General features: G+C 33.8%; 2 protein-coding genes across 3 annotated transcripts; one reads left to right on the top strand and one right to left on the bottom strand.

Annotated features, from left to right (window-relative positions):
• Positions 1 to 4,905: 4,905 nt before the first annotated feature.
• LOC139852263 (mitogen-activated protein kinase kinase kinase ANP1-like) lies at positions 4,906 to 10,739 on the top strand. Of its 2 annotated transcripts, none has more exons than XM_071841516.1 (17): positions 4,906 to 5,284; positions 5,359 to 5,400; positions 6,039 to 6,104; positions 6,182 to 6,292; positions 6,373 to 6,453; positions 6,529 to 6,606; positions 6,699 to 6,781; positions 6,896 to 6,977; positions 7,216 to 7,316; positions 7,600 to 7,639; positions 7,722 to 7,778; positions 7,861 to 7,910; positions 8,438 to 8,633; positions 8,738 to 8,899; positions 9,469 to 9,806; positions 9,902 to 9,969; positions 10,424 to 10,739. In XM_071841516.1, the coding sequence occupies exons 1-17, from the start codon at positions 4,997 to 4,999 to the stop codon at positions 10,522 to 10,524; spliced, it is 1,944 nt and encodes a 647-aa protein (XP_071697617.1). In that variant the 5' UTR covers positions 4,906 to 4,996; the 3' UTR covers positions 10,525 to 10,739. The 2 variants fall into 2 exon arrangements, with proteins under 2 accessions (XP_071697617.1, XP_071697618.1); XM_071841517.1 differs by having other exon boundaries at positions 9,902 to 9,985.
• A 236-nt stretch (positions 10,740 to 10,975) lies between these two features.
• Positions 10,976 to 13,079, bottom strand: LOC139855376 (pentatricopeptide repeat-containing protein At3g05340). Its single transcript, XM_071844593.1, has one exon. The coding sequence runs from the start codon at positions 13,061 to 13,063 to the stop codon at positions 11,093 to 11,095; it is 1,971 nt and encodes a 656-aa protein (XP_071700694.1). The 5' UTR covers positions 13,064 to 13,079; the 3' UTR covers positions 10,976 to 11,092.
• Positions 13,080 to 13,649: the final 570 nt, after the last annotated feature.

Raw genomic sequence — 13,649 nt, 5'->3', positions numbered from 1 at the left:
ATTCCTTATATTCCAAAAATCAACCGTTACTATGTCAAAAGTTAAAATGAATCTCTATTCTCCATTTCACTCTATTACAATAATTTCCCTCATACGCTTCGAGTAATTGGATTGTTTTATCCATATTATTCAACGGTGATAAAATTCTATTTATCGACTCATATACGTCATGAAAACATTTTTATTATTAACCATGACAACCTCACTCAAATTTCGGGACGAAATTTCTTTAATGGGTAGGTACTGTGATGACCCGGAAAATTTCGACTTATTCTAAACCAAATTCTCGATATGGTTTAATATTTCTGACAAGATAAGCAAAGTCTGTTAAACTGAATCTCAAAATTTTGAACTATTCAATTACCCTTCGATTGTTCTAAACAATTCGCGAACAATTATATGTAAATAGATACATATACTATAACTTGAAAATGTAACAAAGTGTTAAGTAAACGATACTGTGCATTAACCTTATTGGTTTGATTATCTGATTGATATATTTAACTACGGAGTTAAAAGATTATGCCAAACGATTGAATTAAAAGATATTTATTAAGTCCCTTAAGAATTATGATATTATTACGGGTCTCTGTTGTGAGGTCCACGTTGATTTGGGAAATCATTCATTTAACGGTATTCGGAATAAATGGTAAAGTGTTTGTTCATATAACGTAATTTGGAACTTTGGTTAAAAGAAATATAAATAACTTGCGATGTGTATTTTAAAAACGTGTTTATTAATATTGAAAATATATATTTAACAATACGAGAAAATATAATATTAACTTGGTCATAAAACGAATTGTTATTATATATATATTAACAAATAGCGAGACGATGATTTATAGAAGTAAATGACCAAAACACTCAAGTGTATAAGTTACAATTCTAGTGGTATAGTTTATGGATAATTTAAGACTATATTTTGATAAAGGTACGATCTGCGAAACGTAAAGTACCAGTTTTCTCAGTATACGAAAGGACGTTCGAAAAACCGGAACCGGGACATAAGTCGAGTGATGACGTACGACTTATCGGAACGAAAATTACAAGTCAACTATGCACGTGAATTTAATATAATATATAATTAATTAATTTAAATTATATATATTATTAATAAATATGTCGACAAACAAAAATACAAAAAATTGTGAGCTGGAATCCTAGGCCATGCGATCGCATGGCCATTACACACAGAAACCATGCGATCGCATGGGGTCTGAAATCTGGCCACATCAATAAATTCGATCGTTTTTCTGATTTATGATGCATTCTTCACTTCTATCTATCTCGTACTCCCTCTATATTATTATTATTATTATTATTATTATTATTATTATTATTATTATTATTATTATTATTAAGATTAATATTATTATTATTAATCTTATTATTATTATTAGTATTTTTAGATATCGTTATTATTAGTATTATATATAAAATACTACGACGAGGTTATGAACGTGTCACTTTCAAAATGGGTTTCGAGCGGGATAGAGCTAAGGAAATTATGGGTTATAGCTATGGAGGTTATGGGTAATATTCGTGGGTAATATTCGCAAGTCAAACCTAGTGTTTATTATCTCCGTTACATCTACGTACTTTCCTACAATATTGAATCTTAATATTGATACGTAAGCACTCATATTTTATCTTTTATATATTAATTGTGTATCCATGTCTAGTGCTCGAGTATATATATTTATGCATGCTTGTATGCTAAATTTCGTCGTTAAATAGTTATGATGAATCACGAAGTAAATACATATATTACTGATAAAAGGTATATGATATGCATGTTTTTGGAAAGCTGGCGAAAAATCAATAACTTTTCATTTAGATATCGAATAGTTTCGATGAACGGATTAAAAGATATGATCAACTGAATTATGATTGACGTTAATTGAAATTACTTTTGAATCTGCAATTAAGATTTAAACAACTTGTTTACGAGACTGATAAAGTGAACTTTTAAATATTACCAACCGAGTAAATGAATCCTTATATAAGGCACGTCTCGTTTTGTTGAACTATTGTCAAAATTTACTTTTTGAAACGACTTTGGATAACTATTATATGTCGATCTCGAGCATTAGGATTGTGATACACTATGACCTGACCTAGCTTAATAGACATTTATTGACCAACATATGTTCTCTAGGTTGAGATCTACGATTAATTGGTAATTCGAGTTTCGGTCACATTTTGGTGAACAACTTTATATGCTGCTAAGGTGAGTTTCATTGCTTCCTTTTTAATTGCTTTTGCAATATATATTTTTGAGCTGAGAATACATGAAATTTATTTTAAACGCAATGGATACAAGTACATACTTAATTCTACACTGAGTTTGAACCGAAAATCCCTTAGCTTTGGTAACTAGTAGCTGCCAGTACATAGAATATGGACTGGTGGGCGCGAATAACAGTATATGGATCCATAGGGCTTGACATCCCCGTCCGAGCTAGAGCGCTAGCCTTTTAACGGACGTGTGTTATTTGAGTTTAGGACACGTTGGTTTGCGTGTATTAAAATGAATGGGGTATTTATTATTATAACGTTAAAGCTTAGTTACCAGGGTGCTCTGTTACGTAGAATCTATTGACAAACTTTTGATAAACGTTTCTGGATGAAACAACTGAAATCTTGTGATCCACTTTTATATACAGATTATGCGAAACACTAAAACTATGAACTCACCAACCTTTGTGTTGACACTTGTTAGCATGTTTATTCTCAGGTTTCCTAGAAGTCTTCCGCTGTTTGCTTATATGTTAGACAAGCTATGTGCATGGAGTCGTACATGGCATATTTTTCAAGAAAACGTTGCATTCACCAAATCATCACCATGTATCTTATTTTGACTGCATTGTCAACGGAAGTACTATTGTAAACTATTATTTACGGTGATTGTCTATATGTAGAAATTATCAGATGTCGAAAACCTTTGATTTAAATATTCATTTATGGTGTGCCTTTTCAAAAGAATGCAATGTTTACAAAACGTATCATATAGAGGTCAAATACCTCGCAATGAAATCGATGAATGACGTGTTCGTCCATATGAATTTGGAGCGATCGTCACAATTTGCATATAAATAACAGACACCTAAAAACTTACTCTCACAAACTAATAAATATGTTAAATAATAACCCTAATAACAATGAGTGTAACTAAATTCGCAAACTGGTAGGCATATTTGAAAACAACATACCTTCTTAATATAGGAGCGCACCAGGTTTTCAATGTCTTGCATAATGATATCAGATTGACCCTCTACAAAGATTACATATGGTACTATATGAATTAATCAGATCCAACTTGCCTAAATCAAAAAATGCATGACGTTAACTCACCAACAGCAACTTTTGTCAGCCCAGGAAGATCAATCAGAGTTAACTTAACCACTGTCAAATATCAGAAATAAATTAATTATGACAAGAGCAACAAAAAAAGCATTAAGGGGTGAACAACATATATGTACTAATAGCAGGTACATCAACATAAGCTTGAGTATACTCTTAACTTGAAAACAACTAATGACTCCTTCATGTACATTTATAGCATTCAAATGGACTGTCAATGTCCATAGCAGACCATTTTGAAACTAAGTATTCGGGAGCTCTTCAAAGAAAATTACAGTTACAGCTTTCAAACATCAGCTGAAAAAAGCTTATGGCAGGCAACCGAGTGCATCAATGGATATGACATATTGAAGCATAGGAACAAATCAACATTTAACAAAGATATCTTGAGTAGCGATGCAATTTTTAGTGAAATTCAAATTGTGAGTCATGTGTGGATCTCGAGCAGATTGAAGAATCAAGCATTGGAATGGCATTGTTGGTTATCAAATCCAAGGTCATTCGATTGTTGCATTTTGGACAAAACATGTGTTGGTCAGTGTCTCTTAGTTTTGGGTTGTTTTCGCTCTCTATGTAGCTTTGTATATATCTGTGTGGTGTGGTGTCTAGTTCTGGTCAAGCATTTGTGCCTGTAGCTTTGACATTGTATATATGTATATTCGTTTATAATATAATGTTTGTTGCCTTTCAAAATAAAAAATAAAAAAATATACTATATAATATTAGTTTTTTTTTAATAATATACTACAATAAAGAATTAATTATTATGTTTATACATTTATATTTATAAAATTTATATTTAAATATTTTAATTTAACTTTACGCTTTATTTATTTATATTTATATATACGGGCAAATTGAAAATTAACATAAAAGACAATATTTACTAATAAATTAATAAATGGTAGATCGTTTTTTTTCTTTGCCTAAAAGAGTGTCTGATTTGAATTTAGTGCGTAAAAAAGATTCTGATATCAAAAAATATCAATAAAGATAATATTCGTCCACCTGTGTTTCCACAGAGACACCACTTCATCAAATCTGATGAGATGCCGCCACGTCATCATCTTCTCGATGAGGCAGTCGCCAAAAAATCGGAATTTTGTCCAGAAAAAGTCGTCAAAATTTTTTTTTGCTGAAAAATTCGATGACCTGGCCTCATCGGATTCGATGAGATGGCGTCTATGTGAAAGCATATATGGACGTATATTATCTTTATTTATTGGTTTTTTTTTTTCAAATTAGAATAATTTTTACGCACTAAATTTAATTCTGATAACTTTTTGGGCAAAGTAAAAAATGATATACCATTTATTATAAATTTGTGACTTCTATGTTAATTTTTTGGGCAATTTAATATATTTATATTTATTTATACTTATATTTATATACTTATTTTATATTTTATGGTGATGGTGATTTCTAAGAAAAATATTTCTCTATGCAATTGTATCAGTCGGTAAAGTTTTTTGAAAAAAAGGAATGAGTATCCCTTTCCCTCCTTTCCCCACACACTCTCTCTCCAACTACACAAAACTGTCGTCTATTTTCATCCCCCAAAATCAAATTCAACTCATAAACCCTAATTAAATCACGTTACAATCTATCAAGTATACCAACACTAATTGAAATGCACGATATGTTCGGATCAGTTCGCCGATCTCTTGTTTTTCGTCCTCCTGACGGCGACGATCATTCCGGAACCCTAGTTGACAAAATCAACTCATGTATTCGCAAGTCTAGGGTTTTCACTAGAACTAATTCGATCCTTTCGTCACCGCAGCCGGTGGCGAAAGAGAAAAGTGAAAATGTTCAGACGATTCGGTGGAGAAAAGGTGAGTTGATTGGATGTGGTGCGTTTGGACAAGTGTATATGGGAATGAATCTGGATTCTGGAGAGCTTCTTGCTGTCAAACAGGTGAGTTTTGATGTTCTATTAAAGTGTATTTGGGTTTAGTTAGGGGTTTGATGTTTTGATTGTTTCGTTTTCAGGTTTCGATTGCTGCCAATAGTGGATCCAAAGAGAAAACTCAGGTATGATCACTTGTTTGTTTACATCTAACAGTTGAATGCATAAGTTTTACTAACTATGTGATTTCAGTGTTTGGATAGGCCATCAATTAGGTTACCTCAAGTAGGTCGATATAATGGAATGTTATACAACTGAAAACCATATGAATGTTTGGTTACTTGAAGTTCTATATTAGATAACAGACACCTGCACATACAACTGATCACCTGAAATAGTGGATTAGTAAGAAGGCAGTGTTTACTTTAGTAATGTGATCATTGTTATTATTTTATTGTTTATTGTCATGCGTTGGTGGAATTTACACAAATAAAGTGACAAAGTGGAAATGTTGATGTTCTATAGCAATGGTTTTAGTTATAATATCATGTTTCCATATTCTCTCATAGCTGAATTACTACGATGTTTTGATGCTTACTACATTTTATTTGTTTTGAGAATGATATTGTCAATGTGATATCAAAAACCTCTGCGTTCTCTGTGTATATGGACACATGTTTTGTAGAATAGTATATTACTTTGGGACAATCGTCCATAAAAATTGGCAATTATCACCAGTGCCGCTAACTTCTTTCTGTCATCTATTTTAAGTTACTAAAATCATATATTGGTGCTTATTTAGCTCATTGAATTGTACAAATAGATTCACATACGAGAACTTGAAGAAGAAGTAAAGCTTCTGAAGAATCTTTCTCACCAAAATATCGTTGTAAGTTCAAACTCATTGAGGTTCTAGGAAATGCTGATTATTTTATAAACTAATGTTGTTAGCTTGTTGTACTTTAGAGATATCTTGGAACGGTACGAGAGGACAGTACCTTAAATATTCTGTTGGAGTTTGTTCCCGGAGGATCAATATCATCTCTTTTAGGAAAATTTGGACCCTTTCCTGAGACGGTATATAACTTTCAATTTTTAAATTGCATCTTCCATTTAGTCTTCGCATATGATATTATTCATCTATTTTTCATAACCAGGTCATAAGAATGTATACAAAACAACTTTTACTTGGCCTCGATTACTTGCACGGGAATGGGATAATGCACCGCGATATTAAGGTGCATTTTCTGTCTTATTTATTTTCCCCCACTTCACCTTAGTACATTTATTTGTTAATATCTTTTCATGTACAGGGAGCAAACATTCTAGTTGATAATAAAGGATGCATCAAATTAGCAGATTTTGGTGCATCAAAACAGGTTGTTGAGCTGGTAAGCCCCACTACCCACATCAACTTTATTGATCTGTACATTTAGTATCATGGTCAAGTAGCATATCTTATTCAAAGCTTAAATTTTGTCAGGCTAATGGGCCAGGGGCGAAGTCGATGAAAGGCACACCATACTGGATGGCTCCTGAGGTCATACTGCAGACGGGGCACAGCTTGTAAGTACAGTTATATATATGCTCTTTACAATTGAGTTAGTGTTTTGCTTTTCTATGAAGTATTAATTTTCTATTCTATTCATCTCATTTTTATCTCTTGTATTATTTTTGTAGCACTGCTGATATATGGAGTGTAGGGTGCACAGTTATTGAGATGGCTACAGGAAAGCCTCCTTGGAGTCAGCAGTATCAGGAGGTATAGATTATTGTAGATTATAGTAGATTACTGTATATATTATTGTAATATCAATACAGTTTTCTGATCCTATTTGACACATTAACTTTCTGTTAAGTTAAAAACAGAATAAGAAACTTATAGTGTTCGCTTTGACCCATTGTTAACCCTACACTGCGCACCCATTTTGTACCCATTGCTTATTCTCCATGTTATGCTCATTGCTCAATGCCATGTGATATTTTCATCTTCATTTCAGGTCGCGGCTCTATTTTATATTGGCACTACAAAATCTCATCCTCCCATCCCTGACCAACTTTCTCCTGAAGCACAGGATTTATTACTGAAATGCTTACACAAGTAAGTAATTGCATTTTTAACATTTTGTACGCTTATGTTTCAGATTTTTAGTATTAACACAAAGTCAAAGTTTCGATGCTGAAATTGGATCTGAAACATGAGTATCAACGACTAAGGCTTTCCTTTCACGTACACCTTTTCTGGTGTTTATGTATTTTATGATACTGTACATTCAGTCCTTCCTTTTTTTGGTCAAAATTCCTCATATCCTTATATGTTTTTACTGTTTAGTTGGTTTTTCGTTTCATGTGTTTGCAGTGTCTTATAATTGGTTATATTTCAGGGAACCTGAGTTGAGACCTTCTGCTTCTGATTTGTTGCAGGTAAATGTAGTTTTTACCTTCTATAATTTTTTGAGAAGTCTCAACTTATCTTATTTGGTATTTACATATATTTTTCTTGCAGCATCCTTTTGTTACAGGGAAATCTCTGCAAACTTCTTTTGTTGGTACTCCTACATTGGTTAGTTATGGCTCATTCTCATCTGCTTTTTCTGAAAATTTTCAACCTATCATTTCTTTGTTTATTCTTTTATCGTGTCCAGGAAAATATTGAAGCTCCTCCCTCTGCGTACACAAGCATATTGAATCACTCGTGAGTATATTAATACAAATTCTTTCATATAAACTACATATATCCTTAAATAAGGAGGTGTTTGATTTAGCTTAAGCTGTTTTGAAAGCCCCCGTTCTAGTAGCTCAATCTTATTGCTTCTTTTAAATTCATAATAAGCCGTAAACTCTTTCACCTAAGCTTATAAACACTTTATAAGGATTATCAGATGTCACAAAATGCAATAAGCTAGTACACCCCTTTAATAAGCTTACCCAAACTTCCCCTATTTGCAATGTTTGGCTGGGTACTCATGTATTCTACTAGTTAGTCTTTAAACTTGCATCAATGATGACCAAAAATAGGAACTTTTTGTGCATCAAAGGCCTGACCATACATTTTATGTTTACGGACGGGCAAAATAGTAATTTGGGTAGAATATTGGACGGACGAAAATGTTGGAACTGCGATATCCAGAAAAAGAAATTGGTGCATATTCTATACTGTCTGTTATGGTGATGATGTAATCAAGCACTAATATATTTGTTTCCTTTATAAATGACAACCAGCCCTGCTTCGCTTGATGTATGCAATATGGGTACCTTCAACGTCTCTCCTGTAACATCTGGGATTTATAAAGAAAGTAAGCGTGAGTTGGGAACAAGAAACAGCGATAATGACATGTGTCAGTTAGATGGGGACGATTTTATGGAGAGTGGGGGTGAAAAGTTGAGATCTGTTTCAGTGATCAATGACTTCACTAAGGTGGATATATATATTTATTCTGTTTTATACATATAGTTTTTCTTCCTATTTTGAATGGAAGCATTAAAGAACTAAATGTTTTTACAATTACATTTGGTGACTAGAGTTTCAACCCCATGGAAGAACCTTCCATAGATGGTTCTTATAAACTGCAGCAAGCAACGTTGGATGGTGAACAACATTCTGAAGGACATGTTGGTCATTCTTTCTCCGAAGATGATGATGAACTGACTGAATGTAAAATAAAAGCTTTTCTGGATGAAAAGGTATTGTCTTTACTTTTGATTTCTCATAGAAGTGACAATTTTAACTCATTCACATATAATTGGGTCAGTTTTGGCCGAGTTTTTCCAATCAAACAGGTCTTATTAAATAATTTAGCTAAACGAAGAACATATCGAATGGATCAAACAGATTTTGATGCATACAACCTACCAAATTGTTTATTTTTAAGTATTTGTTTTTATTAATGTAATATGCAATATTACTCTTTGTAAAATGAGTCAGAGGTTGCTCTAGTGTAATTTTGTTACAACCACTACATTATAAATCTAGCTTTTGTGATCATATATCACTCATTTGTCATCTAATATTTTTTCAGAGAAATGCACAAATGTTTCGGGTCAACTCAACGGGGAGTTACCCATTTGACACGAAATTGTTATGACCCATTACCTAATCAACATGACTGACATATGTTGTCATCTCTAGCTTACAATACGTTTTTTTTTTTTTTTTTTTTTTTTTTTTTTAAGTTTGAATGGGATGGAGTATGGAATTAGCTTCTGTTTTGTGGTTAATAGATTCTTACAATGTTGTTTCTTTATCATTTCAGGCATCAGAACTGAAAAGACTTCAAACACCTTTATATGAAGAGTTTTACAATAGCGTTGTTCCTTCCTGTTTAAAAGAAAACGCTGATGTCACAGGCAATGGAAGTAGTCCGAATTATCTGAAACTTCCACCTAAAAGCAAGTCCCCAAGTCGATTTCCACTCGGTACTCCTAATAATAAAGCCATTGATGCTGTAAGTAATGCAAGCCCTGTGAGTGGAAGCCGACGCACATTAAATTTCAGTGGTGATGAAAATAGCCGTAGTCCAATGGACATTTCATCGCCGCAGTGTGACGACATGTCACGGGCAGAATCTGAGCCAGAAGCTAGCAGTCCTGGGTTAGTATATGTTATTTGATGTTTATTTAATGTTGTTTTTATATTTGTATACAAACTATTGTGCACACAGAAGCTAATAAATGCTCTATTTTCAGGGTGAACGTTGTTGAAGTCAAGAGGAAGTGGAAGGAGGAGCTCGACCAAGAGCTTGAGAGACAACGAGGTATAAATCTTGCATTGTAAAACTCCTCGTTTTTAGGGCCATTTACATATAGGTTGGACACTAGATATTTATACTATCCTTCATTTTTTTACTAATATTATCTAGTATTCGCCAAACCATATGTGACACGTTTTTAAGATAGAGGGAGTAATTTATATTGTCCTTAGCAAAGCAGACCTCTTTTTTCTTCTTATTTTTTTTTTTATCTGTATGTCGATTTTTGGACTTGTTTGTATTTTACCAATTATGGATCCTAAATATAAAAAACAATAATTAGGGTCCACTATATGGGGATGGGATGGGGTGAGTTGAGTAAACTGTTAAAAATGGGTCTGGCCGTCTGGGTTAGATTTACCCGACAGTACTTGGGTTTAAGTGGACACCTGAAGCAGTAATCGTTTTGTATCTTGAATTTGTTTATTTGTTTTTGAATTTTTAATGGTGATGGTTACAGAGATGATGAGGCAAGTAGTAGGTGTTGGGGGAAAAACTTCATCACCGAATGATAGAGGATTAAGTCGACAGAAAGATAGATCAAGATTCGCATCTCCCTGAGATTGAATGATAAACATGTTTTTTTTTGTGTGTGTGAAAGAAATCTTCCATGCTTTGCAGCAAAACTAAGGTAAGGTAGTAGAGTGTAAAATAGAGTGAAGAGAAAATAAGCATTTTTTTCATTGCGTATTTGAAAATGAAAGCAACCATCCATATGAGAATTTACCACTCTTCATAGATGATGTCATATTTACATCATCAGTTGGTTTGTGTCATTTCATGTTGTAAGTTTTGTTAACGTGACATACATTTTGAGCATTATCAGCCTAGCAGAACAAGTATATGTATATGAAGGGTGAAGTTGCAAGTTACCTATATATTCTTTTAAAGCATTTTGTTTTGAACCAGATTCAAGGGTCCTAACTGCCAACCAGATCTGGTATATAAACATGTGTTGTGTACTCTTGTTTTTTTGTTCATAATGTTTTTGTTTATTACTACTTACGGGTCGTAAATATAAGTAAAATAGTATACCGCACATTTTACCACATTTCATGAAAGCTACCCTTAAGCAATTTATCTAGTAATACATTTGAAGCAAAACAATTCTTTCATTAATCTTCTACCCTTATGCATCTTGAGTTTGCAGTGAATCAGTTAACCCTTCATCATCATCCCAGTAGTGTAGAATGAATCTCTTATCCGGCACGTACCCTTCATCACTCAAATGTCTAAACAACACTGATAAAACACCGAAAATATCCTCTGTTTGTGGATGCATACGATCATCAACGACAAAACTATGAATGCACTTATCCATCTCAATCCAACTTATCCCTGTATCTTTCGCCACCCCTACCTTCTTCATCATTCGTATAGTTTCAGCTCGTTCTTTCCACTTTCCTTTTGAAGAATAAATATTCGCCATTAAAATGTAAGGCACAGGGCTCTCGGGTGCTGTAATCGACAACTGTGCTGCTGCATACTTTCCAATATCTGAATTACCTTGAAAGCTACAAGCACCTAACAGTGCTTGCCAGAGTTGTACATCAGGCTTTACAGGTAGTCCCTCAATAAAGCTTTTGGCTTCATCTAAAAGTCCTTTTCGTCCTAACATGTCAACTATACAAGCATGATGCTCCTTTCGTGGACTAATTCCATGGTCTTTTTCCATGGATTTTAAAAACTCCATTCCTTTAGTTACTAAACCTACGTGGCTACACGCATGAAGCAACGAAAGAAACGTAACGTCTGTTGGTTTTATATCATCTCGTCTCATTTGTTCGTATAATTCAAAAGCTTTACAGGCATTACCATGTCGAGCGAAGGCTGCAATCATCGAGTTCCACGAAACAGAGTTTTTATTACACATTCTTTCAAATACTTTGATCGATTCCTCTAATTCGCCACATTTCGAGTACATATTGATCAGTCCGTTACTAACATACACATTTAAACCAAACCCTTTTTTAACAACTAAAGATTGGATTTGCTTACCGAAATTCAAGGAATGATCACCACCAAACACACCTAAAATAGCAGAAACCATGTTTGGATCAAATTCAATTCCCTCTTTCACCATTTTAACAAATACACGAATAGCCTCTTCCTCACATCCGTTTTGTGCAAAACCAGTGAGAATCACTGTCATCGAAATCTCGTCAAGCACTTGAGCAGACTCGAATATCTGCCATGCTTCTTTCATGCTACCACATTTAGAGTACATATCCATTAGTGCACTTTCTATATGCAAATCCAAATCCATACCTAACTTCAAAACAAGCCCGTGTAGTTGACACCCTTCGTTAAGTGCCTGCAAACCAGAACACGCGAGTAGCGAACTTAAGTACGTTAATGCATTGGGAGACACTAACCCACTATGCATTTCCACAAAAAGCTTTAAACTTTCTTCACAATATTGATTTTGTGCAAGTCCAGATATCATTGCTGTCCAAGTAACAACATTTCTATCATTTATCTCTTCAAAAACTCGTCTTCCTGAACTAAAACACCCGCTACCAAAATACGCTGTTATCAAAGCATTTGCTATTGACGTTTCTCGCTCGTACCCATTAACGATCACCAACGTATGAATCATCATATTAATCTTGGAGTACTCACATCCATCACAGGAAGATAAAATCGTGGTGATAGTTCCTCGATCAAACCGATGATCACCTGAGCACCCATACATAGTTTTAAAGTAATTAAATCCAACATCAATAAACCCTTTGGTGAGAAACCCTGAAATAATGGTGTTCCATGATATAACATCTCTGATTGACATTTCATCGAACACCTTCTGTGCATCAGACAGGTGTCCACATTTTGAATACAAGAACATGAGGGAGTTCCAAATAGCAATGATGTACCGACTTTCGACAGGGTTATCAAGGTTTCCGAATAGTGGGTTCTTGATTAATGTGGCATGGATTGATGACCCGATACTGAAATGGCCTTGTTTTCCAGAATTCGATAGCAAGCTGCATAACTGCTGTTGGTTTAGGATGAGATGTGATGATGAATGATGGGTGGTGAGAGACGAAAGCCATGAAGGAAGATAGGTTGTTAGTTTGCGGAACACCCATGTTGGATTCATCCATGAAAACCGGGTCAATTTGTTAAATTTCTGTGTATTATAGTGTGCATTTCATACTCAAAACTTCAAGTTGGGGGCAGCTTCTTCGAAACCTTGAGTTTGGCTTAGAACAAAAATTACCTCAGGTAAATAAACAAATAAGTTTTTAATTTTGGATGGTTAAGTAAATAATTTCAGTAATTATTTACCTCCGCTACTTTAAAATCTCGTTAGACCATATATAATCGTCTGTCCGTCACTTAACTAACAAAAACTGAAGGAATCTAGCGGGACGTCAGTCAGTTTGAGTACGGTCAGTTATGTATGTGAGGATTTTGAAACCGTCTGTGACTTTCTTTAACAACCGATCATTAATTTTTTTGATTTAATAAATATATATATTTTTTATTATTAATTTATTTTTTCTCACTAAATTATTAATCAGATTTTACCACATCATCCTACTCAATATTTGACACATATAACTAACACAACGATTATATAATATCAGAAACTGATATTGCTATGTCATATGCAGATTGCACTTTTTGGTCAAAAAGTGCACTAACTGACTGTGATATCACAGTCATGGATAGAAATTGTCGTA

The sequence above is a fragment of the Rutidosis leptorrhynchoides genome, chromosome 6, assembly GCF_046630445.1.
Source record: "Rutidosis leptorrhynchoides isolate AG116_Rl617_1_P2 chromosome 6, CSIRO_AGI_Rlap_v1, whole genome shotgun sequence".
NCBI classification, from domain to species: domain Eukaryota; kingdom Viridiplantae; phylum Streptophyta; class Magnoliopsida; order Asterales; family Asteraceae; genus Rutidosis; species Rutidosis leptorrhynchoides.
This window is presented reverse-complemented; position numbering and strand designations above follow the sequence as displayed.